Below are 27,235 nucleotides of genomic sequence, written 5' to 3'. Positions count from 1 at the left end.
TCTTGAATTCCAAGCAGCACGTTATTATGAAATGAAAAATGCTGGCCATACAGTTGATTAAAGTTGAAGACAGTGGAATCGGTGTTTTTTAAGATTGTGGGAGAATTAAAGGCATATTTTAATAGATGTTGACAAGAAGTGAACTAACAAAAGCAAAGCAAAGGATTTGCTTGAAAAGATTTAATCAAACGTCTTTCTGGGGGGATTAATTGCCAGGGATGACTAGTGCAAGTGGCAGGCTTGTGTGGATTTGAATGAAAAGTATTGTTCTCAGGCCGATACAGCGTGTGTCATTTTGACCTATAGTTTAGCTGCAGTTCTAGAGTTACTTTGCAAGAAGGGGGGGAAAAACTGTTCTTGCAATCTGTACCTTCTAGCTTAATGTATATATTTGGGAATAAAAGGAATGTAGGCGTTTATATATACTCGCACATAAATAATTGTATGTTTGCGTATTTGCTTTAAAAACAATGGTGTGGGATATTTAAAAACTGATAAGGCGAGCTTTATTTTATTTTATGCATTTGCTGTCCCCATTGCCCTCCATCTCCTCACCAGAAGTTTTACTTATTGGTTTATAATCTAATTAACGAACTGTGTGCCCATGTCCAAACTTATTCTCTGCCTCCAGTTTTGTTTATGTCGAACAGCCTAGATGAATCAAGGAAAAAAATAAAGCTGTTAGGTGAAAATGGTTTTTAGATTGGTGACATTTTATATATAGAATGCTTGCATATGGGCAGCATGTAAATGAATACTTAATGTGGGAATGTATGAATACTGGTTCTGTCTTAGCACTGTAGATCACAGCAAGCAGAGCCCGAGATTTTCGCTGTGTGAAAGATGCTGATTTTGTGATAGTAATATACTTTCTATTTTATAGCATTTAAACATTTGCAGCATACCTTAATATATACAAGCATTTGTTATTTTTCGCCTTAGTTCTGCAAGATAACCAGGCAAAGGATTATCTGCATGGTGTAGATGAGATTGTTGAGACTCGAAGAGATTAAATGGGGGGGGTCCACTCAGTGGAAAACGACTAGTTAGGGATAGTTTCTGTTAAAATCCAGGGCTCCTAGCCCTCAGTAAAATACTCTTTCCATTTATTCTTTACTTGGGAAATTATTTCTAAGGCTGGTGCCCAGGTGCTTAGTTTGAGTCTTGGTAATAAGGTCAGTCATGTGTCCTTCTTAATCTCCTTGTAAGGCAAAGGCCTCTGGAAATGGACCAGGTAGGACAAAATAGACATATATGTCCTTGCCAGTCTCTGTTTGCTTTGTGGCCACGAGCCAGGGGGGAGAGAGAAGACAGTATGCGTGCATCTCTGCTGCTTTCCTTAGCTGTGAACTCTGGCAGAGAAACTAGAGGTGAATTACAAAGTGTTGATTCTATTCCCTTGACCATTCATAGGGTTGAACAAGTGGGATTCAACTTTGTACGAGTGACAGAGTTCTTTGGTTTGGTTCGTTTTGGTCTGGGGCTGGGAAGAACTCACTGTGGGATCTGAGCCTTCAGGGGAGCGTCTTTCCTCACCCGGGTCAACTGTGGCTTCGAGGGGGCCTGCCGAGTCTAGCAGAGGATTGCTCACTGTTTCTTCAGGTTTTACATTAAAACTTCACTGGAAGGAAATGTGACCCTAATAGTGCAAAGAAACGAGAATTGGGTTCTGGCTTTTAAATCTCTTTAGAGGAGGTTGTCCATGTATTGACCACTGATGACTTGACTTTGATAAACTTTTTTTTTTTTTTTTTTTTTTGGTGGTGGTGGTGGTGGTTAGAAGCACAGAATTGCAGATTTCATCTCTGGTAGATCTCCTGACACTTTGATGCATGGTGGTGCTATCCCTGAATGGAGCTTAAATACTTCAGGGCTACTTCTGACTGGGTGAAGGGGTGTATAAAATGACGACGTATGAGAGAGTATTAACAGAAAGGCACACTTTGATTTACTGATATTGGCTCTCTGCCTTCTCATTGGATTGATATGCTGTCTAATATATCTGCAATGGATTTTTTTAAACTGACTTGAGCAAAATAAAAGGGCTTGTATAGCTACTTGAAAGTGGCCCTTAAAAGTAGTGGTCTCTGTGTTGGATGTTTTCACAATTCTTGGTTATGTTACATGTGAGAATCAAATTATGACTTACTTGTTGGGGGCAAGCAGCCGTAAACATTATGGACTGCTTTGCCGCTGCTTCTCTACATGGTTCTTGATCTCCTATTTTAGATCATGGACACGTGGTACCTGGAGGAAGTAAGGGACAGGTACTTGTTTTTCCTGTTCTTATAATTATTTTTTATTGTGGCAAAAAGATACATAGCATGAAAATTACCATTCTAAGTGTACAGTGCAATAATGTTAAGTATAATTACATTGTTGTACATCCAATCGCCAGAACTTTTTGATTTTGTGAAACTAAAACCCTGTACCCATTAAATAAGAATTCTCCATTTCCCTCTCCCCCCAACCCTTGACACGCACCATTCTCCTCTCTGTTTTTATGAATTAGACTACTCTAGATACCTCGTATACTGGAGACGGCAATGGCAACCCACTCCAGTACTCTTGCCTGGAAAATCCCATGGACAGAGGAGCCTGGTAGGCTGCAGTCCATGGGGTTGCTAAGAGTCAGGCTCGACTGAGCGACTTCACTTTCACTTTTCACTTTCATGCATTGGAGAAGGAAATGGCAACCCACTCCAGTATTCTTGCCTGGAGAATCCCAGGAATGGGGGAGCCTAGTGGGCTGCCGTCTACAGGGTCGCACAGAGTCGGACACGACTGAAGCGACTTAGCAGCAGCAGCAGCAGCAGCAGCAGATACCTTGTATAAGTGGGATGATACAATATTTGTCCTTCTGTGACTGACTTATTTCACTGAGCACAGTGTCCTCAAGGCTCATCCATGTTGTGGCATGTGTCAGAATTCCCCTCCTTTTTAAGACTGAGTAGCATTCCGTTGTTCTTTGAGACTAGGCTCCAGACCGAAGGATTGTAGATGACTTTTCCTGTGTAGAGATAGAGTGGGGAGGTAGAGTTATTATTACTCCAGCCTTGAATAGCACAGCTCGGCCGCCGGTACATTCACCTTGTCCTGCCACCATCGTCACTGCTGTCCATCCCGAAAACGTTTTTCTCATCCCAAGCTGAAACTTTGTGTCCACTGAACAGGGAGTCCCCATCCCCACCTCTCCCCAGCCACTCTTCTGTTTTCTGTCTGTGAATTTGACTGTAGTTTTAGGTTCCTCTTATAAGCGTAATCACACAGTATATGTCCTTTTGCAACTGGCTTATTTCACATAGCCTAATATTTTCAAGATTTAGTCTTGGGAATTTTGAGGACCACTTTGCAGATGCAAAATTGATTTGTGGTTTCACTTTGGAGAACATGGGCTGTCTTACAAATAGCTGTTTCTAGAAAAGGAGTAAAAACAATGGTTCATACTTGCATAGAATTGGGATGAGATGAGATTTCTGTTTTCATGGGCTTCCTTACAAGTGTTAGTGTCTCTCGTATTTTCTCAAGTTTCTTGCTATAACGTACTTTCAGAACATTAGCTGTTATGGGCTCTCTGTTTATAATTGTCAGCTATTTTCATAGGTGCTCACTGATGGTAACATAGTGTTTGTAGGTGCCATTTTTATTCTTTGCTTTCCTCACTATTGTAATTATTTCCGTACACACACATACTTTTGCATCATCCCAGTTACGCTTACCACATGCATGTGTGCTATGTTGCTTCAGTCGTGTCTGACTCTGTGATGCCCCATGGACTGTAGCTGCCAGGCTCCGCTGTCCACGGGGTTCTCTGGGCAAGAGCACTGGAGTGGGTTGCCATTTCCTCCTCCAGAGGAAGCTTCCTGATCCAGGAATAGAACCGGTATCTCCTGTGTGTCCTGCATTGAAGGCAGATTCTTTACTGGCTGAGCTGTCTGGGAAGTTACACACTTAGCACATTTAGACTTTAAAGTAATTCTTGTCTTTAAAATTGTTATGTCTAAGACTTCTCTGGTGATCCAGCGGGTAAGACTCTGCCCTTCCAATGCAGAGGGCACAGGTTTGATGCCTGGTCAGGGAACTCAGATCATACATGCTGTGTGATGTGACCTAAAAAAGAAAAAATTGTTATGTCTTTATTCTTTTTTTTCTTCTTGCCTACTTCTCATCTATTTATACTTAATCCATTTCCCTAAAACTATCAGAGGAATAATTCTGTATTATTTTTTCCTCTTGAGAATAATTTTTTATCATTATAGTTGGTGGAAAGTTTTGTTAAAATTCAGAGCAACGGGTTGAGAATCTTGGGTTGGAACACAAGGCATTTTGGATTTCTTCAGATATTGCAGGTCCTCCCAAGTGATATGGATATGTACTGATTATAAAAGGATTAGAATGTGGTATTTATAAATGATAAATGATCAAGGATCTTATGCTATTTATAAACAGGGAAGTTGTATTTATATAGTCTTATATGGAGATTATTGGAGGAATGCAAAGTAGCTGTTAGGTCACTGAGTTCCTTCTGGCCAATCCAGGGGGGCTTTCTCAGGTAAGCTCTTATCTTAGCCTTACAGTGAAATGGGATGCTACAGCATGATCTGTTTGGAGAACTGGTCTGAGTCATGTGTTGGTTTCCCAGTGATAAAATAGGTTGGGATGCAAAATAGTGAGGAAGTTACTCAGCAGAAGCAGACGAGTTAGAATCAAATGTATAAAAATCAGATAAACTGAAGTTTTGTGAGCTGGTTAGTCTGGAATGTGAAAAAGAAATGAATGTGCTGCTGCTGCTTAGTCGCTTCAGTTGTTATCTGACTCTGTGCGACCCTATGAACTGCAGCCCGCCAGGCTCCTCTGTCCATGGGATTCTGCAGGCAAGAATGAATACTGGAGTGGGTTGCCATGCCCTCCTCCAGGGGAGCTTCCCGACCCAGGGATTGAACCTGGGTCTCCTGCATTGCAGGCAGATTCTTTACCGAATGAGCCATGACATGAATAAATGAAATAAAGCCCAAGAAATGAATGTAGGGTCTGCTAAATGAGAGTCAGGATGCTTGAAAGAAGATTATGTTTCCTTAAGGGAAAGAGGGAAGGACTGATAGAAGCATAGCCAGAGACAAATGGACAACTCTTAGTGATAATACGTATGGAAAACACAGGATTTAGCCACTGATTGAATATACTGAATACCGGCACCAAAATGTCAGTGATCGCCTATGAAAATTAAACAGAGACGAGAGAAGCAGACAAAGGAGAAGGATTGGATTGGAAGAAAAAACTTTTGTTTCTGATATGGTGTGTTTGAGAGAGTGATGGAGTATCCAAGTGGAGATTTTCTTAGTTGCTGGAAATGTGAGAGTTTGATTATAAAGAGATGTCTGAATGCTATCAAAACATATCTAGTAATTATCAATGTCTAGTTAGCCCCTTTAGTAGGATTAGTAGGATTATGCTGATAAGGAAGGTAAGAGTTTGTTTCTCAGAGAGCCAGTTTATATTCTGAAAGCTCTTGGCCGTAGACGTTACACTTGATCCCGACCAGCTTTATTACGAACACATCTTGTTGGCTGTGAGGAGAACTGGGTGAGAACATGCACCCGATGAGCAGATCTCCAATACACAGTTCAGTACACTGGACGCTCCAGAGCCTGGGGTTCCATATCCTCACATCCAGCCAACTTTGAACCAACGATATTTGGAAAGAAAAAAAATGTCAGAAAGTTCCGAAAATTTGCAGCACTCTGACAACCATTTCCATAGTATTTGTATCATATTCACAACAATTTATGTAGCATTTACATTATACTAGTTGTTATAAGTAATCTAGAGATGATTTGAAGCATGTGTGAGGATATGGGTAGGTTATGTGGGTTATATGCAAATTAGGCCCTTGGATATAAGTAAGGGATTTGAGCATCTATGGGTTTTTGCTACCCAGGGGGAGAGGCCCTGGAACCGATCCCGTGAGGATACAGAGCAATCACTGTATTGCGAATAGGAAGTCGTTAACTTGGGTGTGTGTTCGTGAACAGGAACTTTCCATAAGGGTATATGCTGAGAGACTGAATGAATGAGGTGGCAGCTCACACCAGAGGCAGAGAAGATCTCTCAGGGAAGGGAGGTGGTGGTGATAGGAATCCTAGGACTAAGTTGTGCTTCTGGGGGGAAAAGAGAAGGTATTGCTTAAGGAGCCAGTTGATAAAGGGATAATCCAAGAGGCAACCTGTAGAAGGATAACTGAGATAACACCAGAGGAAGAAAATGATTGCTTATGATGACAGACAAGGAAGGATTTTGTCAAACTTAGTAAATTTAAGAACTCAGAACTTATTGCAGATGTTTTAAGTTTCTTACACATGTTTCCTTGCCTGTTCTCCACAAGGACTCTAGGAGGTAGGCACTGTTATTATTTCCTTTCAGGAATTCTGTATTTCAGAGAGTTCTTAGGCCCGGCCAGTCCTGTACACCTTCCCCGCCCCAGCCAGTAGTACTCAGGAGGCAGGCGTCAGAGGCATCCCCTTGCTTTGGAGCACTGTAGGTAATTAACTGTTCCTTTTCCCTGCTTTATTTCCCAGGTCACAAGGCACTGAAGGCACTGTTGAGGTCATTGGTGGGTCTCCAGGAAGAGTTGCTTTTCCAGTACCCAGACACTAGGTATCTCGTAGATGGGACAAAACCCAAAGCAGAAAGGTAAGGGGGAATGGAATATGGAATCTGTCTTTTCATCTGAATATTTTCCCACTGTTTATAAAATCAGGTCCTTCCAGAAGATATCAGACTTCTTAATGTTAGTAAACTATTAATAGAAAGAGCCTCTCACATTTAATTGGTAGCCAGGATGGCATATAAATTGGGAATTATCTTCTGGATTTTTATGTGGAGTTGTGCCTAATTGTGTTTGTGCATGTGTGCATGCTCAGTCGCTAGGTTGTGTCCAACTTTTTTGTGACCCTGTGGACTGTAGCCTGCCGGGCTTCTCTGTCCATGGGATTCTGCAGGCAAGAATACTGGAGTGGGTTGCCATTCCCTCCTCCAAGGGATCTTCCCAACCCAGGGATCAACCTGTGTCTCCTGCATTGCAGGTGGATTCTTCACCACTGAGCCACCTAGGAAGCCCAGTTACGTTTGTAAGCTTCTGCAAAAAACTTGCCTCTGGGGGTAGGGGGCTGCACCTCTCAGCTTGTGGGATCTTAGCTCCTCCACTAGGGATCAAACCCAGAGCCCTGGCAGTGAGATCACTGAGGCTTAACCACTGGACCACCAGGGAATTCCCCAAACTTGCCTTGTTTTTTAGATCTAGTGAAATTATTGGTGAAAGCACATTTTTAGTGTGAATGCTTAATTGATGTTTATGAAGCCCTTTGTTGCCCATACATGGAATTGCCAGTTGCAACCATCGACTTTTTAGTAAGGGAAGAAGCAGTTATTTTGACGGGTGGAAACATTTTGGAAAATAGCAGAATAAACCTTTTTTTCCCGTCCTGAAATGATCACATCTGATGAAGGGTCACCCCCTCCTTGACTTCTCCCTCTGGCTGAGCCTGCTGCAAGTGGTACCTGCCTGTTGTTTTCCGTTGCGCCTCTCTTTCACTCCACTCCTTTCCACTGCGTTAGCTTGAAGGACAGAGGAGAGGAGCTCTCTTGTAGGAAGCACTTCCTGTGTGTTGGGGTTGGCAGTCCACAGAGTGCAGCTGGTTCTAACTGGAGGCTCTGGTACGTTCTCAGGCGGTTGAGGGCATTGCAGTCTAGCTTGGGTTCTGTGGCCTATCGCTTTGAGTTTTCTTCATGTTCTGCTTCTCTTCATTTGGTTCAACTAATACTATTCAGCCTACCCGAACAATTGGTTACAGAGAGACATATTCCCCTTATTGATTTGGGGATTAAGGTCATAAAAGTATGATTATATGTTTAATTTTTAAAGACCCTGCTATTACAGTATAGGCCTGGTTCATGTGCATTTCTAATAATGTTTTTAACAACCTCATTTACTTTTATGGTTTTCTTACCTTTTAAAAATATTTTTGAAACCACCTATTTTTATGTTTATTTGAAAAAGTACAGAAGTTTTTGTTTGACCGTGTGAATGCTCTCTTACAACAGAAAAAAGCCATACTCTTTAAAAAAAAAAAAAAATTTATTTATTTGTTTGGCTGCGTGGGATCTTTAGTTGCCACACGTGGTATCAAGTTCCCTGACCAGGTGTCGAACTCGGGCCCCCTGCTTTGGGAGCGCAGAGTCTTAGCTACTGGGCCACCAGGGAATACTCCTGACTGCACGTGGGCCTAGGTTTTACTCAGGTAACATTTATTTACATTGGACTCTTACTGGGTTTTCCAGTGAAGAGGAGATTTCCAGTGACGATGAAGAGCTCGTAGAGAAGAAGCCGCAGAGGAGGGGCCCGGCAAAGAGGAAGCTGGAGACGGAGGACTACCCCAGCTTCATGGCGAAGCGCTTCACCGACTTCACCGTCTATAGGAACCGCACGCTCCAGAAGTGGCACGATAAGACCAAGCTGGCTTCTGGAAAACTGGGGAAGGCAAGCGTGGGTGCCTGTGTGTGTGTGTATGTGAGTGTGTGAGGCAGGTCGTGGCAACCTGAAGCGGCTGTGAGAAATGGGAGCTACAGCTCCCTTATATGGATGATGCCTTGATGTGGTAGTCATCCGTCATCTCTGTGGAAAAATTTACTGAACTCCTACCACTGAGGTTTATACCATTCAGGCGTGGGTTTTCAACTTTATTAGTGAGGAGTGTTTTAAGTCTAGAAATGGTGGCCTTGTAAGTGTTGGGAAAACAAAATACCTTAAAGAAACGGATTTTACCACAATTAATATTAAAGGAGCAGAAGTTAATCTCTGTGTATAGGAAAGTAATGTGACCTGCTTAAGACTAATTTTTAATTTTTTTCTGAGAACAATCACAGCCATTCACCCACTCAGCCTTTAACCGAAAGCCCCTCCTGGAAAGAGGATTGTCTGTTTCTCTGCTGACACAGAAAGATAGAGAAACCAACGTCGCTGGCTTCTGCAGAGACTTTGCGCGTTATCTGACACTGGTTGTGATATTGTTGCAGGGTTTTGGTGCCTTTGAACGCTCAATCTTGACTCAGATCGATCATATTCTGATGGACAAAGAAAGATTACTTCGAAGGACACAGACCAAGCGTTCTGTCTACCGAGTTCTTGGCAAACCTGAGCCAGCAGTCCAGCCTGTCCCGGAGAGTCTGCCAGGGCAGCCGGTAAGGACTCTGATGCATGGTGATTACGGGAGCAGTTCCTAAAGGAGGCTAATTAACCGGACGATCTGCTCACCTCCTTGTAGGTATTCCTTGGGGTATAAGAAATAAACGAAAGAAAGGGGGGGAGGAAAGCACTGCTTTGTTTGAGAAACTGAGATGATGATGGAGGGGAGAGTTTTTAAAAAATGAAGCCATTGGGGCACAGTTCTTGAGGTGCTAGCCTGCTGTGTTACCCCGTTGCCTGGCAAAGAAATAAAGCCACTCTTTGTCCTAAACAAAAAATAATAATGAATAAAGCTGTTATTAACTTGTGTATAGCCTTCTCTTAATTTTGAGTTTGATATGAGTCTGGTCATGGAAGCATTTGTAATTCAGTTTTTAAAATTCAGTTTTAAAGCTCCTTCTTTAGAAGCACTAATATTGAGTTGAGTGTGTACTTTAGACTTTCCTTTGCATGTTTATATGCTCCAGGAAAGGATCCAGAATTGGAAGAGGCAGATTCTTCTGTCTAAAGGAAACTCTTTTATTTATAGTAGAAATATATACTTAATATGTATTTCTTAAGTTTAGAAGAACTTTAAATGAAAAGTAAAATTCCCCTAGTCTGAAAATTCCACTCCTTAGGTTTAACCAATGTTCGTAGTTGTAACAAGCTTTTAGGTATTTTCTACACAGACACACACACACACACACACGTATATAAGACATATGCATTCATAAAAATACGGTTTTTGGAACTTTCCTCTTGGCCCAGTGGTTAAGACCCCATGCTCCCAATGCAGTGGGCATGGGTTCGATCCCTGGTTGGGGAACTAAGATCCCACATAGCCTGCATGGCATGGCCAAAAAAACAAAAAAAAATTGTCTATTTTTTTTTTTAACTAAATGGGATGGATATATATATGTGTATAAATATATAAATTATACATACAATCTTACAGCTTTCTAAATTATTCTAGATATTTTTCCAGGCTGTTACGTAGAGATCTACCTCATTTTTTCTAATGGCTAGAGTATTCCATTGTATAGATGTGTGCTAGAATTTATTTGAACAGTGGATATTTATGTTTTCTCTAGTTTTAGAAACAGTGCTATAAGAAACATTCCTGAGCATTTATATGCTTTTGTTTTTATGTGAACATGTGGATGCACTTCTAGAAGTGGAAATATTAAGGAGAATATGCATTTTAAATTCTGATAGATGTTGTAAAATTGCCTCAAAAAGGCTGCTGTATTTTCCATTACTGAAGATTGCCTGTTTTAGAGGTGAAAAATGATGTTTTTTCATCTCAATTTGCTTGTATTAGAATGAGATTCAATATATTTTCATATAACCATTGAGTATTTGTGTTTTTTTCTGTCAAGTGCCTATTAATGTTTTGCCCATTTTTCAACAGCATTATTTTTGTTCTTTAATTGTGAGAGCTCTTTATATCTTAAGGAAGATAGTGCTTTTACTGTTCTACACATTCTTTATAGTCACTGCATTACTTTGGTAACCTCATTGGGATTCACTTTTTCCTTCTTGCTGATGTAGGAGATCCTTCCTGAGGCCCCTGCCAATGCCCACCTGAAGGACTTGGATGAAGAAATCTTTGATGATGATGACTTTTATCACCAGGTATGATTTTTACACTCTTTTCTTTTGTTATAAATCAGGCTTTAGCATTTTAAGACACCTGATAGAATTCTGTGACCTAAAGGTAGCTATCTTACTTCAGAAGGATAGAGTCAGACAGGGTTTCTGAACGTGTACTCAGAATTGACTTGCTGTGTAGTTCTAGATGTGTTACTTTGGTTTTATATTTTTCCTTCTGAAATGAAAATAGCTACAGCTTCTTTGTTAGTTGTTATAGTGTGTAAGTTATTGTAGAATAGTTTCAGTGTCTTTGCATCAGGTGACTTATTCTCTCTCAGCCACTTTTGATGATGTTCCTGGAGGATTTATTTTTTGTTTGGTTTCTTGTCCTGTTACTAGTAGGTAAGGACATGGAGTTGAAAGGCCAGGATCCCAGAATTCTTGAATTGTGCTTCTGCTTCTGTCATATTACATCTCTTCTCTTAAAACTTTCTTGTGTGTGTGCATGTTCAAATCAGTCAGGTACGCATTGAGGTTGCCTGCCACTGTTGATTATAATAATAGTGTAGTGCTTTGAAAACAGAAGGAATTGCTAGAGGTTGAAATCTAGTCCAGTTCTCAGTGTCTCCTCACAGTCATTCCCCCTGTTCTTGCCCTGCCCCTGCCATCTGCTGTCGTGCTGATCTTTCTGATGACGGTTGTACCATCTAGGTAGACTAAACATCTGGGCTATTCTAAAGAACTAAAATAATTTCCTCTAATCCTGGGTCTCTTATCAGTCATACTTAATGAAACGTGCTGTAGGCTGTCCCCTCTCTAGCTCTGGAGAGTCAGGGATGCTGTTCAGTTTTGGTTGAGTCATTATTTGTCACAATGATCCTTGTTAACTTTTATGGAAGACTTTTCAAATGCTTGTTGGAGGTGTAGTCGTAATGACAGTCCTGTGCAGTATATGGAAGTATGAAGGAAGGAACGCAGGAAAACTGTACTGTGAAGAAAGTAGAAAAAGTGATTCTGTATTGAGGAAACCTCTGGTTTTGCCCTAAAAAAGAGAGAGAGATTTTTTTAAAATTAATCTTGCTGTTCACTCGAATGTTCCATAAAATTATTGCTGTGCATCTTAAAAGTAATGATGAGAGGGTGGAGGCAAGAGGATTGGTGTGTGGCCCCAGGTGTTCCCAGTCAGAGGTCTTGATTCTTTTTTCCTGTTTTTCTATTATAATGTCCATTTGTCAGAAGAGTGGGGAACTCTGTTTTGCTCTAGAATGTCTAAGAGAGTACCCGACATGGGATATAATGCTGTGTGAATGTGTGAGATCATGGGAGACAATCCAAAATGTTCCAGTCTTCACTAATTGAAGTGTACATTGTTCGATAGAAAGTGCATCATAAATTAAATAGACCTAATGAAATAAACTGAAATTACTGGGGGAAGCTGCTTCCACTGGCAATCCTTAGTCTGGAAGATTTTTTTTTTTTTTGGCCTGGAGGTCTGCTTAAAAAGAAATAGCATTACTTGATTGGCCCTTCATCCCAATTAATAATTTTAACTTCGATAAATTCTGATTTCAGTTATGACTAGTCACATCTTCGCTTTTCCCCTTGCTGGTTAATTGGGGTGCTGGGGTTAATCTAAATTAAAACTTAAACTAATAGAGGTCAGCAAGGCAGCTGAAACACCTGAGTGAAACAAATGGGGCTGCCAGGCACAACTTTATCTTGGCTGTTTCCCAAGAGGGAAGTGGCAGCAAATTGGAGTTGTTTCAGCCTTCTGTAAAGGTGAATGATGGGTGGCACTTGTTAATGTACAGCATCTCCAGAAGCATTCCAGATTGTTTGCTGCCGCACCAACTGCTGCCATGCACGCATAGTCAGTAGGAGCTGGACCAGTTGCCAGCATCTGGCAGCACAGCAAGGAATGGGTGCAAGGCTTGAAACCCCGCAGATTCTAAATATGGTGCTTAGAAGTGTGCAGGCTTTAATCACTTACCACTCTTTGGCAGCAGGCTACGACAGCTTATCCCAGCCTCGTACATCACAGTCGACATCTGCTGAGCCGCCAGGCAGCTGCACATTCATTTTCTTTTCTTGCCTTTTCTCTTTGCCTCCTATTCCTCTTCTTCTTCGCACTAACCCCCCACTTTCCCTCCCCCCAACCCCATCCCCCGCCTGCCTTCAGTTTTCCTCCCCCTCCCCCAGTATGCTTCTTGGGAGAGATGATCTGTAAAGATTACCGCTTCATTGTGTGCAAGTAATTGTGGTGATGCCAGGCCCTTGACAGACACAACGTAGCACCTGTTCTGCTGACCTGGTTAATTTCTTCTGTTGAGTGGGATTTACCAGAGATTGGAGCTGAAGCCAATTCAATGATAAGGCTAAAGAAAATGGCTGTATGTTTTCTGTCACCTCCCAATTAAATTGGCTTCATAAAGTGCTTTCCTTTATTTGTCAGGGTAGTAAGCCTGAGCTAAGTGTTGCATTCAGAAGTGGTACAATGTATTACAATGGGCTGTGAGTTTTCATTTGTGTTTTTTGATGCGGTGGGTTGTTTGGAAGAGCTTGGTGGTGAATATAATAACGTTTTGCCTTTTTTTTTTTTTTTTTAACCATACTTGAAGCCAGACTCTTTGGGTCCATGTTTTGTAAGGAAGAGATTATAGCCACGTTGAATTTTAATGTTTCATTGTAAGGGTTTAAAGGCTTACTTGGTTAAGTCATGTGTCTCGAGGCTGTGTAAATGCCCTCACCACCGAGAATGGTGTTCAGGGTCAGAATACATACACTCTCACTCTTTGTTTCATAATGGGCCTTAAATCACTATGACTTAAAAAATATGTCTGTGTTATTTAATAAAGGTACATGCGAGTGTGTATGTGTATGTATAAACAAATACATATGGAGTAAGGAGAGGACTGGAGAGTATCAGATACTGTAATGGTACTTTTTTTGAGCTGATAAGAACCTCACAATAATGAGTCCCTGAGACATTAAGTAACTTACTGAAAGTCACATACTAGTACTCGATCCAAGATTTTTAGGCCAAGCCCTGTTCTTCCCATGTTTCTTAAATATTTCATTTGTGAGCCACAGGAAGACTTCACTATAGTATTATGCTTTTCATTTTGTAAATAACTGAGCTCCATTTTCTTAGAACCAGAAGAAACATTATGTTGTGTTAGAAAGTAATTTTTTTCTCCCTTTGAAGGCAAATGATTTATTGAACTCCTGGTTTCTTAACAATTCTAATGAAAAAAATTAACCTTCTGGTTGTGTTCCTGGTTTGTTTGGAGTTGCTGAAAGCCCAGAGTATGCCCAGTGGTGATGATTTTAGGAGGGAAACTGTTCACAGGCTTCAAACGTTGCTGAGTTCTCACTCGCTGGTAGGATCAGCTCGCATCTGGCTCAGTTGTTGTTAGAGTTCATCCCTAGAGATTATTTCATAAAATATGAAGGTTACAAATGACCATGATGGAAGGGCTATGTTTTCAGTGTCTATTGTTCATTTTCATGATCCCGTTTGCAACTTTTTTTTTTGACATTAAGTGCTTTTAAGGTTGGAGAAGGCTATGGCACCCCACTCCAGTACTTTTGCCTAGAAAATCCCATGGACGGAGGAGCCCGGTAGGCTGCAGTCCATGGGGTCGCTAGAGTCGGACACGACTGAGCGACTTCACTTTCACTTTTCACTTTCATGCATTGGAGAAGGAAATGGCAACCTACTCCAGTGTCCTTGCCTGGAGAATCCCAGGGACGGGGGAGCCTGGTGGGCTGCCGTCTATGGGGTCACATAGAGTCGGACACGACTGAAGCGACTTAGCAGCAGCAGCTTTTAAGGTATGTTGTCTATATTGCCATTTAAAGTTGATTTTTGACTCGATAGGCCTGAGTTCTCAAAGAACGGAGGGAGGACTAATGTTTACTGAACACTAGTAACCTGCCAGTTCCTGGACTGATTAGACGGGTACTTGACTCCTGTCTTCATTTCATCCTCCCAGGATTCCCAGGTTGAGCTATGACTGTACTTAGTAATAAGCTATAAAGTGACTGTAAAGTGACTGAGTTTTTTTTAAAGCATTTAAAAAAAAAATTTTTTTTTTTTAATTAATTATTGCTGCCCACAGGCTTTCTCTAGTTGCAGTGAGCGGGAGCTGCTCCCCAGCTGTGGTGTGTGGACTCCTTGCGGTGGCTCCTGGTACTGAGCACAGGCTCTGAGTGTACAGGCTTCAGCTGCGGTGTGTGGCCTCTGGAGCGCGGGCTCGCTGGCGGTGGCGCCCTGGCAAGTGACTGGGTTTGTTCTTTTCATAGCCGAGACCTCAAATTAGTTTCTTGTCACCTCATGAGGTATTTTGCTCTGAAAGGACTAATTGAGCTTAGATATTGACGGGTCGATACCTGGATTTCTGAGGGTTCATTAGGGTTTCATATGTTGCTTCTAACTCTGTTTAGTTTTGATCTGGTTTGTCCTGTCACTTTGAATTTAACCAAGAGCATCTGGAGAAAGGCATAATAGATTCTGTTCTTTTGATGACCACTTTGATGGGTTAAATTTCTCCTTTCATCTGCCATCAGGACATGTCTATAGCTGACCCTGCCACATGCTGGACGTATGTGTCTAAGACATTTGATAATGTCATAAACAAGTAATTACTAATGCAGTGAACTATTAAAAGTCCATAATGTTAAGAAATAGAGAAGAGGCAAGCTTTCTGACAGGGTGGTTTACTTTAGTTAAATTGGTGAGTGATTAATATGGATGGCTGATAGGGTGGCTTTAATTGTATGCATTTAGATTGTAGTGTGAATAAGGGATGTGTAAGGCCATTCCTATGGTTAACGGCCATAAATGTTCTTGTTGGCCTGTGTCTTTCCAGTGGTTCGGTTGATGGCTGAGAATATGCTTTAAAGTTTGATTGGAACCTACTCCTTTTAATTTGTTGCTGGAAAACAGATCTGTTCAGAGCAGTATTTCATTTTTAGTTTGACTTTGAGATGTTGCTGCTATTTGAGATGTGGATAGTGTTTCTTAAAAGTTTGATAAAATTTATTACATGTATATCTTCTTGGTGACTTTAGAGAGGATGTATATATGAAGTGCAAAATTTTGAAAACTGAAATTATGGCTGAAGTTAGAGCAGAGAGTTAATCAGTTAGGTTTCTTAAGATGTAATAAAGGAGTTAAAAAAACAAACCCCAAACCAATATCAATGTCTAATTAAACCCCAGTTTTAATAATTACAAGATTATGTTTTGAATCTATGCAAGAATTTTATTTGAGATACATTCTAGTTTCTGTGTTGCCATTGTCTGTCTGTCAGTGTTTAGTCCCAAAGATAGTATCAGTATTGGCATTTGATAGCTAGCGTGGGCTTGCTATTATGGAGCCTGCACACACAAAAGCCACATTTTAAATGCAAGGTCGAGAAATTTCATCAAACAGCAGCGTCAAGGGAAGGCACACACGACTGGCCCTCATTTCTTTCAGTTCTCGTGCTTTAAAAAAACACTGGAGCATGACTTTGGTTCTAACTGCTTTGTGTAGACAAAGGTAAAACCTCAGAACAAAGCCTAAAACAGGCTGCATTTGATGGAGCCAGCTAGGAAAGAAAGAAGAATTGGCCTCAAACCATCGAAGAAACTTTTCAAATGCAAGTGGTCCCGTGGTAGTTTACTAGGCAAATATGTGGCCAAAATTGCCTTTTCTATACTCATGTTAAACCCAGTGTGAGCTGGTTAAGTGTCAGCTAGACACAGGATTCCAGCAGTGTTTGAGTAGACTCCAGTGAAGAGTTTGGCACTTTAGAAATGGGGGCACTACCTGTTAACTGTGCCTGGTGTCGTCTTATTTTTAAATTATATTCAGTGTATGTAGCTCCTTAAAGCTTTACTTTAAAAGTAAATTATAGGGACAGTGACTTAGCATAAAAGGGGAAGTTAATAAACAGCTTTAAAAATTATGTGTATTGTAGATCTAGCATAGAACCTAATTGCTCTGAAGTTAGATAGTGTCTCTGAAAATTGTCCATTCCAAACTGTCTTTCTACTGGAGCCTAGGGGACTAGGGTAGGATCGTCTCGTCTTTAGACACTGAAATCCAGGTGGTGTTGGTCCCCGTTTGATTTTCTTATTTCTTATTCACTTATGTGTGGCTGCCCTGGGTCTTGGCTGCGGTGCATGGCTTCTCTTCAGCAGCTTCTCCAGTTGTGGGGCCGCGGGGTCTGGTGTGGGGGCTTTAGTAGTTGCAGCATGCCGGCTCAGTAGTTGTGGCGCATGGGTTTAGTTGCTCTGAGGCATGTGGGATCTTCCCCGACCAGGGATTGAACCTGTGTCCCTTGAATTGGCAGGCAGATTCTTGACCACCAGCAAAGTCCTGACTTGCTAGCATATTACGCTGCCTTTTGACCTGATACACTTAAAAGTCCATTTGAGTGTTTTCTTTTCAGATTCATAACTGTTTAGGAAACTGAAGATCCAGAGTGTATGTTCATACTGTGACAGTTCACGTGTGTCACTTTCATGCGGTTATGTGCTTCATTCACTAATTGCTATACCAGATGCTGGGTTTACAAAGACTAATAAGACAAACCCCTGCCCGAGGAATTTGTCATCTAATGAGAGCAAAAGTGAAAGTCTTAGTCACTCAGTCATGTCTGACTCTTTACAACCCCATGGACTGTAGCCCGCCAGGTTCCTCTGCAGGCAAGAATACAAGAGTGGGTAGCCATTCCCTTCTCCAGGGGATCTTCCCAACCCAGGGATGGAACCTGGGTCTCCTGGATTGCAGGTGGATTCTTTAAGGTCTGAGCCACCAGGGGGAGTCCTAACAAGAGCAGAATTCTCAATTTTGTAGTCAGATAGCTCCTCTTTCAGAGTATGACTTTAATAAAATTTAAATGAAGAAAATAAATGGTGCACAAGAGCAATCAGGTCCTTGATATGAAAACATACATGTAGCTAAGACTGAGCTCCCAATGCAGGGGGCCTGGGTTCGATCCCTGGTCAGAGAACTGGATCCTACATGCCGAACTAAGAGTTCACATTCCACAACTAAAATTCCTTCATGCCACAGCTAAGACCTGGCACAGCCAAATAAATAAATAATGTTTAAACAAAACAAAACCATGTAGTTCTGTAGTGCTGTCTTATCACAAATGTACCTCACATACTTGTTGGCACACAGGTTTTTCTCTCAACAGACTCCTAATTCCTAAAGTCATGTCTCAGTAACCTGTAAAAGACCCTGAGACATGCCGTTAGATATAAACTCTGAATAATATTATAAATTCACTATTTTCCAAGAATTTAGTGATTTTTCGAAGCCAGTATTGCGAATCTGATATCCACTGAAACTTATTTCAGGTTAGAGGAGCCTTCAGGGAGATACTGCTTTGGGGAAGATCCCTGATCTTCCCCTTGCTTACAGAAAGTAATAATAAAACCTTCCTGCTCCCGGCCGGGGGTGAAGGGGAGTGGAGGGGAAAGCATTCAGGTTGGTGATGCATATTTAAAGGTTCATTTTTCCGTAGTCTACCTCTGTGTATTTTTTTTTAATTTTCTGTAATAAAAAGTTGAGAAGAAAAGTCTTTCAGATTTCTTTCTTCCTTCCATTAATTGATTCAGCAAATATGTGAATATCAACTATGTATTTATCGAGTAACTGTTGCTCTAGGCTGTGCTATCTGATGCAGTAGCCACTGGCCACATGTAGCTATTTAAATTTCAGTTGTAGCTAATTAATTAAAGTTGAAAATTCAGTCTGTCAGTCATGCTAGTTACATATCAAGAGCTGTAGCCACATGTGCTAGGGGCTATTGTACTGGACAATGCAAATAGCGAACATTTACATCATCACAGAGGCTTCCCAGGTGGCTCAGTGGTAAAGAATCCACCTGCCAATACCAGAGACTTGGGTTCAATCCCTGGGTCAGAAAGTGCCCCAGGAGAAGGAAATGCCAACCCACTCTAGTATTCTTGCCTGGGAAATCCCATGGACAGAGGATCCTGGCAGGCCACAGTCCGTGGGGTCACAAAGAGTCAGACAGGACTGAGCACACACACACACATCATCACAGAAAGGTCTGTTGGAGCTCTGTGAGGGGCTGGAACAAAGCAAAGGCCTGCCCTCTGACTTAGAAACTTTCAGTCTTAGAAACAGGATGATACTGCAGTGGAAAACAGTAAAACTGGGTATGGATGACGGGGTCTAGGACAGCGACAGGATGATTACTGTTTTCAGGTAGGATGGTCAGGAGATTCAGTGATACTTGAGCAGAGCCCTGAGGGCAGTGCATACCAGACCATGAAAGTTCTGGGGGAAAGGGAATGGCGAGTGCAAAGGCTCCAAGGCCCTGCCGAGGCTAGCGTGTTCTAGGGAATAGGGAGGCCTGCGCCCCCGGGGTGGGGTAGGTAAGAAAGAGTGGGATAGGAGAGCCATAAGTCAGAGCTGTAATGGGAGGCCAGGTCCTGAAGGAGCTTGTAGGCCATCCTAAGGCTTTGGCTTTCACTAGGAAGCCACTGGAGAGTTTTGAACAGAGGAGTCACATGATTGGACTAATATTTTTGAAGCATCACTCTGATGTGTTGAGAATAAATTTTAAGGAGGCAAACAGGAAACAGGAGGCTCTCGTGATAGTCAGGCAAGAGATGGCAGTAGCTGGGACTGCGATGTTTTAGAGGGAGTGCTGACAAGTGGCTGGACTCTGAATTTATGCTGAAAGTTGAACTGATGGGTTTGGCTGATGGATTGTGTGTGCAGTGTGGGAAGAGAGGGATCTAGGATGACTTTAGGGATTTTGGTCTGAGCAGTTGGATGGATGAAGTTGCTATTTACTGAACTGGGGACAAACAGTGAGAGAAGCTAGTTTGGAGAAGGAATCGGAACTCAGCTTCGGTTACACTAGATTCCACACCCTGCCCCACCCTGACCCCATGGACCTATGCTGACTTTAATTATTTTTATTCCAAATTGGTTATATTAAGCTATCACTGAAGTAGTCATAGGAAATTGTTGAGGAGGTAGTTATGTATATAATTTTGGAGTTCATGAAGAGGTCTGAACTGAAGGGATGAATCTGAGAGCATATAGATTGTATTTAATACCATATATAGATTGTATATCTAATACCAAATATAGATTGTATCAGCATATAGATTGTATTTAATACCATGAGACTGGATGAGATCACCTAGGGATTGAAAATGGAGAGAAAAAAAGAAAGAGATGCAAAGCCCACATCCTGGGGCATTCAACATTTTGAGGTTGGGGAGATGAAGAGGATCTAGTATAGGTGTTGGAGAAGGTGAGAGAGAATAAAGGAAGAGTGATTTCCCAGGTTTCGTATCAAAGTGATTCAAGGAGGAGGAAATCCAGTATCATCCTGATACCAAAACCAGGCAAAAATATCACAGGGAAAGAAAACTACCGACCAATATCTCTAATGAATAGAGATACAAAAGTCAGCAATCTACTAGCAAACTCACTCCAGCAACACATAGGCAAGAATACTGGAGTGGGTTGCCACGCCCTCCTCCAAGGGATCTTCCCAACCCAGGGCTCGAACCTGGGTCTCCCACATTGCAGGCAGATTCTTTACCGTCTGAGCCACCAGGAAAGCCCCCCCACCCCCCGCCCCCCCCCCAAAAAATTATATACCATAACTAAGTGGGATTTAGCCCAGGAATTCAAGATTGTTTTAACATCAAAAATCAGTTAATGTAATCAAATGTTATAAGGGCCAAAAACATGATCATCTCAATAGATGCAGAAAATTGTTTGACACCCTTTCATGATAAACACTCAACAAATAGGGATGGAAGAGGATTCCTTACCTATTAAAGAACATCTGTGAAAACCCGTAACTAACATCCTATTCAGTGGTGAAAGACAGAAAACTTTCCCCAAAGATTAGAAGTAAGGCAAGGATGCTCTTGCCACTAATATTCAACATTGTACTGGAGTAAATTAGCAAGGGCAGTTAGAAAGAAATAAAAGGCATCTAAGTTGGAAAAGAAGAAGTAAAAGTATCTCTTATTTGCAGTTGCCATGATCCTATATATAGAAATACCAAAGAAGCCACCAGAAAACTACTCAATCATGAATTGCAGGATACAGAATAAACACAAAAAAATCAGTTGTGTCTCTGTACACCAGCAGTAAGCAATCTGAAAAGTTAAGAAAGCTATTCCATTTACAATAGCATCCAGAAGAGGAAAATACCCGAGAATAAATTTAACCAAGGAGGTAAAAGACTTACATTGTTGTGTGTGTGTGGGGGTGTGTGTGTGTGTGTGTGTGTGTGTGTGTGTGTGTGTGTGTGCGCGCGCGCGCGCGTGCTCAGTTATATCCAACTCTTTGTGACCCCATGGACTGTAGCCTACCAGGCTCCTCTGTCCATGGAATGTTTCCAGGCAAGAGTACTGGAGCAGGTTGGCGTTTCCTACTCCAGGGGATCTTCCCAGCCCAGGGTCTGAACCTGTGTCTCTTGCATCTCCTGCATTGGCAGGCAGATTCTTTACCATTGGTGCCACCTGTGAAGCCCAAAGACCTGTATGCAAAAAGTTGTAAACTTTGCTGGGGGGAAAAAAAAAAAAAACAAACAACTTTGCTGAAATAAATTTTAAAAGACCTAGATAAATGGAAAGCCATCCCATTTCATGGATTAGAAAAATTCTAATTTATGGATTAGAAGACTTAAGTATTGTTAAAATGACAGTACTCCTCAATTGATATACAGATTCAACTCAATCTCTATCAGAATCCCAGCTATCTTTCTGCTGAAAGTGATGAGCAGATCCTAAAATTGATATGGAAATACAAAAGACCCAGTATAGCCAAAGCAATCTTGAAAAAGATCAAAGTTGGAGGACTCATAGTTCCTAATTTCAAAACTTATTACAAAGCTATAGTCATCAAGATGTTGTGGTACTGGTATAAGGTTAGGTATATAGATCAATAGAATACGGTTGAGAATTCAGAAATAAACCTTTACAGTTATGGTCAATTGATTTTCAACAGGGGTGCCAAGACAGCAGTGAGAAGTCTTTATAACAAATAATGCTAGGACAACCGGATACCCACTTGCAGAAGAGTGAAGTTAGAGCCCTCTCTCATTCCTACGCGAAGATTAACTCTTAAGTTGATATATACCTACACACAAGAGACAGAACTATAAAACTTTTAGAAAAAAACACAGGAATAAGTCTTCATGACTTCGGGTTAGGAAATAGTTTCTTATATATGACAACAAAAGCACAAGTGACAAAACAGAATAAAAACAGATACGTTGGACTTCATCGAAATTGAAAACTTTTGAGCTGCAAGAGGTCCTACCGGAAAAGTGAAAAGACCCACAGAGTGGGAGAAAATATTTTTACATCGTCTATCTGATAAAGGACTGGTATCTAGAATATATAAAGAACTCTTAAACTCAATAATAAAAGCAAATAACCTACTAAAAAATGGCGAATGATCTGAATAACCATTTCTCCAAAGAAGGTATTTAAACGACTAGTAAGATGCTCACCGTTACTAGTCTTTGGGGAAATACAAATCAGAACCACAGTGAAGACTACTTTGATCACTAGGATAGCTATGATCAAAAAAAACAGATGAGAACAAGTTTGGGGAGAATATGGAGAATCTGGAACCCTCATACACTGTTGGTAGAAATATAAATTGGCGCAGCCTCTATGGAAAACAGTTTGGTAGTTCCTCAGGTCAACCATAGAGTTACCATACGACCCAGCAGTTCTGCTCTGAGGTTTACACCCAAAAGAAATTAAAATCATATGTCCACACAAAAACTTGTACAAGAATATCTGTAGCGTTATTCATAATAGCCATAAAGGAAACAACCCAAGTGACCATCAACTGATAAACAAAACATGGTATATCCATACAATAAATACTATTCAATCATAAAGAGGATGAAGGACTGAAACTTGTAACATGGATAAACTTTTGAGAACATTATGGTAAGTTAAGTGAAACAAGAGAGTCATAGACCATATCTGTATGATTTATTAAATGCTCCGAATAGGCACACTTTATAGAAGCGAGGAAGTGGATAGGTGGTTGCCTAGGGCTGGCAATATTGGGGGTGAAATGGGAGTAGCTGATGAAAAAAAAAGCCTGTCTTTTGACAGTGATGAAAATATTCTGAAATTGATTGTGATGATGGTTGCACACCTCAGTGAATATACAGAACCATTGACTCATAGTTTAAATTGGTGAGCTCTATTGTATGTGCTTTTTATCTGAATAAGGGGTTTTTTTCTGTTAAAGAAAAGAGCGACATACTGTGTTGAATGTTGCAGATAGGTCAAATAAGGTAAGGAGTGAGAACTGGCTATTTGGTTCAGCAATGTGGAAGCCATTGGGACCTTCACAGAAACTGTTTTGTTCGAGTGTTGAAGCAGGTTCAAGAGAGAATGGAGGGAGAAAAGTTGGAGGCGGCATAGACAGTCTGGAGAAAGCTTGCCCTAAAGGGGAGAAATGGTCAGCAGGGGTCAGGAGTGGGTTTCTTGTTTGGGTTTCAGGTAGATGTCCTCTGTATGTTGCTTTTGTTGTTGTCCATTTGTTTATTTTTTAGGCTGTGCAGGGTCTTTGTTGCTGTACACAGGCTTCTCGTCTTGGAGCGTGGGCTCTAGAGCCCACAGCCTCAGTAGTGGCAGCCCTCAGGCTTAGCTGCTTGTGGGATCTTGGTTCCCCAATCAGGGATCCTGTATACTGTTTTCTGATGGAAATGATCCCGTAGAGGGCATCATGCACGTTTCAGGAAGGAGGTGAGAGTGGCTGCTGCTGTGTACACAGGTAGAGAGGGGTTGGTCTCATGGGCAGCTCTTGTGTAGGTATGGGCGTGAGGACAGAGTGTAGGAACTCTTGTTCCCAAGGAGCTATGGGGAGGGTAGTATGTGAGGTTCTTACCTGAGTGCAGGGTCTGGAGGTTTGAGAAAAGAGAAGATACGGCAGAGTCTTCGAGCAGAGCAGGAGAGTGTAATTGGGAACACTGGAGACCTGCATAAGGTTAGTGGAACCAGTTCAGTCCATCTTGTTTGTTTCTACACTCATTGCAGCCATATGGATGCGGTACTGAGATTTAACAAGCAAATACAGGTACATAATCCCTCACCTGCAATTCTGACACTGAACACTTACAGTATTGAGCTTGTTTGTTTTTGTAAGTTTGGTGGCAACATCTGAATGGTTCTGAAGCCATATTAACCTATGAAAGTGAAAGTCATTCAGCCGTGTCCGACTCTTTGTGACCCCATAGACTATACAGAATTCTCCAGGCCAGAATACTGGAGTGGGTAGCCTTTGCCTTCTCCAGGGGATCGTCCCAACCCAGAGATTGAACCTAGGTCTCCCCCACTGCAGGCAGATTATGTACCAACTGAACTACTAGGGAAGCCTGCGTATTAACCTGTGAGGCTTTATTTATCCCACTAGGTGGGGATACTCATGTATTTTGCTGCAGAGGTGTTGATGTGTTTGACTTTGGGGTGCTGCCCCAGGCTTCGCTGGGGCATTTATGGTGCATATACTGTATCATCAGCTTCCCCCAAATCCCAAAAGCTCTGAATTCCAGGACATATCAGTCCCCGAGGGACCGTATGGCATACAGACCGTGGATCTGTATGACCAAGGGACAGCACAAAGCAGACTTGAGGGCATTTACCGGAAGTGACCGTCCTGGTGGATGGTGGCATCGCATGCCCATAAGTATGGAGAGAGGCGAGCATGTGAGGAGGAGCGGGGGAGGCATGCTGAAAAGGCCGCAGGATCAGTGGGCTATTGATCTGAGCTGGGAGGAATACTGGAGTCTGCAGGCTAAAGGGAGAATCCTGGAAGGAGAGGCTGAGGTTTGTTTCCTCTGGGCTTTTAATCCTTAGAGGACATAATGCAGAATATAGGTAAGCACTGCACTCTTGGTTCCTTGTAAAGCCTTTTTAGCAAAATAGTCTCTAGTTCTGAACGACTTCCTCTTCATTCTTTCAATACAAATCTTACATAGCATAGTGTCATTATACAATAGAATACCATATAATGCCCAGAAATAGTCAGTGATTGATCTAGTATCCAAAAGGATGTATAACCCCTCTCCTCACCTTTTATTTTATAGATAGGAAAAAAATATATATATATATATATATATATATATACACACACACACACACGTACACGCACACGCACACACGCACACACCAGGACATCTATCCGTTTACCAGGAGACAGAATCCTGGAAATGGGGCTGTGGGAAATTCTAAACAATAGCACTCCTGGTACCTTGTCCCTTTTGGTATAGATTAGGAGGAACGGCTTAATGCAGTCACTTAATCCTTGTAAAAAATTTTTTATGTATGGGAAAAAGAAAGGAAAAGCAAGTTCTTTAGCAGTCAAATTGCCTAATTCTCTCTCTGTCTTCACATATCAGAGCTGAATACTGGTAATGATTTACTTACACTTCTAGTTAATAATTAGACATTGGGAGACACCATATATCATGCCTAATGGAATATATAAGGTCTGATGAGAAAGTTTTCTGTTTTGACTAATAAATTTTAACCCAAATGGCCAGGCCTGGTGAAATATTACGGCCTTCGAAATATTTTAGAACTTGTGCTGAGGAAACAGTGTGAATTTCCTCAGCGAATGAATTTATCATCCCTTCCAAATCACAGGCCTTAGCTCCAGCTGTGGAGTGGAGGCACGAAGCAACACTGAATCAGAAAGTGGAAAAACTAATCAAATCCTTAAAAGACTGAGGGCAGTGAGGCAGAGTTAAGGCTGACTTCTTCAGCGGTCGCCTCGAGCGGTACATTTTCTGATTTTAGTAACCAAAGGTGGGCTATCTGGAACTTCAGTAGGAAGATGCGCTCGGGTTTTTATTCACGCATTTGACTTCCCTCCGTGCTTCTCTCTGTTATTAATATTATTCTTGTAAATATTGTACTTGCCGCTGCAGAAGTGGGATGCTTTTCATCTTTGATCCAAAGATCTAGAACTTAACTCTTTCCTTTCAGAGATACTATTGAATAGTCACTGTGAGCAAGGCAGTGTGCAGAGTTCTGAAGGAGGAGAGAATTTTGAGTGAGACTGTGCCTTGCCCCCAGGACGCTTACAGTCAAGCAAAGGAGCTGTAAACAACCAGAGTGCTGGGCGAGGGAGTGATAAAGAATTCAAGAGAAGGGAGATTCTTAATGGTCTGGCAGAATCAGAGAAGGCTGTGGGGAGGTGATGGCGTTTGATCGAGGCCTTTGCAGAGGGGTGGATAGGATGCTGCAGAAGGTGAGGTGGAGGGGTGGCTGCGGGAGCAGAGGGTGATGGGGTGGGTGCAGGTCCTGGAGAGCAAAGAGCAGTTAGTTGTCCTAATGAATAAATGGTAAAGGAGAGGATCACTTGTGCCTGAATTAATCATGGTTTGGTTTGGAGAAAGTCCTTCAAATAACAGTCTGCTTTTCAGGTATTGACTTACTACTCTTGTGAGTTTTTTCTGTGCTTTTTACACTTTGTCCTTCCATTCTGATTTTCCTTCATTACATATCCTATTTGCTATCCACTGTTGGCAATCAGTAGAAAGGAACTTTGAATTATCATATTTGCTCATTGTTATTGTTAGCAGCTGTGGTGATTCAGCTATGGAATTTTTTTGTCCCAAATTGAGTTCTGTCTTTATCTCTGAGTATCATTATCTGATGTCAACAGTATTTTAATTTATTGAACACTTGCATTTTGCAAAGTGCTTTACTTTTATCATCTTTTAAGATTGCAAATCAACTTTATGAGGTACAGTTACTATGAGGAAACCGAGTCTCAGAAGGGACAAATAACTTGTCCCAAACTTCACATCTAATAAAGGGCACAGAGCCCAGGTGTGTCAGACTCCATAGCCATGGCATTTTACAGACTTACTGGGCGGTGTTCACAGTTATGCTGAACCATGGGGCAGAGTTGAAAACTCATACATGGGATCATTAGATCTTAGAAGGCGGGAGATGGGCACCTGCAACTGGGATTTGACAAACCGATAAAAGAAGCACTGACAACAGAAAACACTTATGAAATGGATTCCCACCTTTATTACAAAGATGTCAGGACACAAGTTGGTAAAAAGACCAACTTGAAGATACTACAGAAAGAATCAGTGTATGACGGGGCATGGGGGAGATGGTTAGAGGAAGAACAAAAGACCTGTTCCCGCTCTTCTTTTCCTGAGAAGAACCAGCTCTCTCCCTTGGGAAATGAGACCCAAGAGGGAGGCAAGATCGACATCATTTTAACAGTAAAATAATGAGAAGTGTTTTGAGATTTTTTTTCATTCATTTGGATTAAGTAGATTTTTGAAAAATTCAGGTTCTCTTGGGATGGTTAAAAAAAGGGTAATTCCCACACACTTAAACCACACAGTTCTCTAGGCCCTG

General features: G+C 41.6%; 1 protein-coding gene across 1 annotated transcript in view; it reads left to right on the top strand.

Annotated features, from left to right (window-relative positions):
• Positions 1 to 27,235, top strand: part of AATF (apoptosis antagonizing transcription factor) — a 105,911-nt gene that overhangs the window by 34,468 nt on the left and 44,208 nt on the right. The window contains exons 5-8 of the mRNA XM_055577362.1: positions 6,576 to 6,690; positions 8,338 to 8,536; positions 9,073 to 9,237; positions 10,775 to 10,858. Of these exons, the coding sequence (XP_055433337.1) occupies positions 6,576 to 6,690; positions 8,338 to 8,536; positions 9,073 to 9,237; positions 10,775 to 10,858 (563 nt within the window). The remainder of the gene's footprint in view (positions 1 to 6,575; positions 6,691 to 8,337; positions 8,537 to 9,072; positions 9,238 to 10,774; positions 10,859 to 27,235) is intronic.

This window comes from Bubalus kerabau, chromosome 4 (genome assembly GCF_029407905.1).
Source record: "Bubalus kerabau isolate K-KA32 ecotype Philippines breed swamp buffalo chromosome 4, PCC_UOA_SB_1v2, whole genome shotgun sequence".
NCBI classification, from domain to species: Eukaryota; Metazoa; Chordata; class Mammalia; order Artiodactyla; family Bovidae; genus Bubalus; species Bubalus kerabau.
Note: the sequence above shows the minus strand (reverse complement) of the source record. Positions and strands in the feature narration are given on the sequence as shown.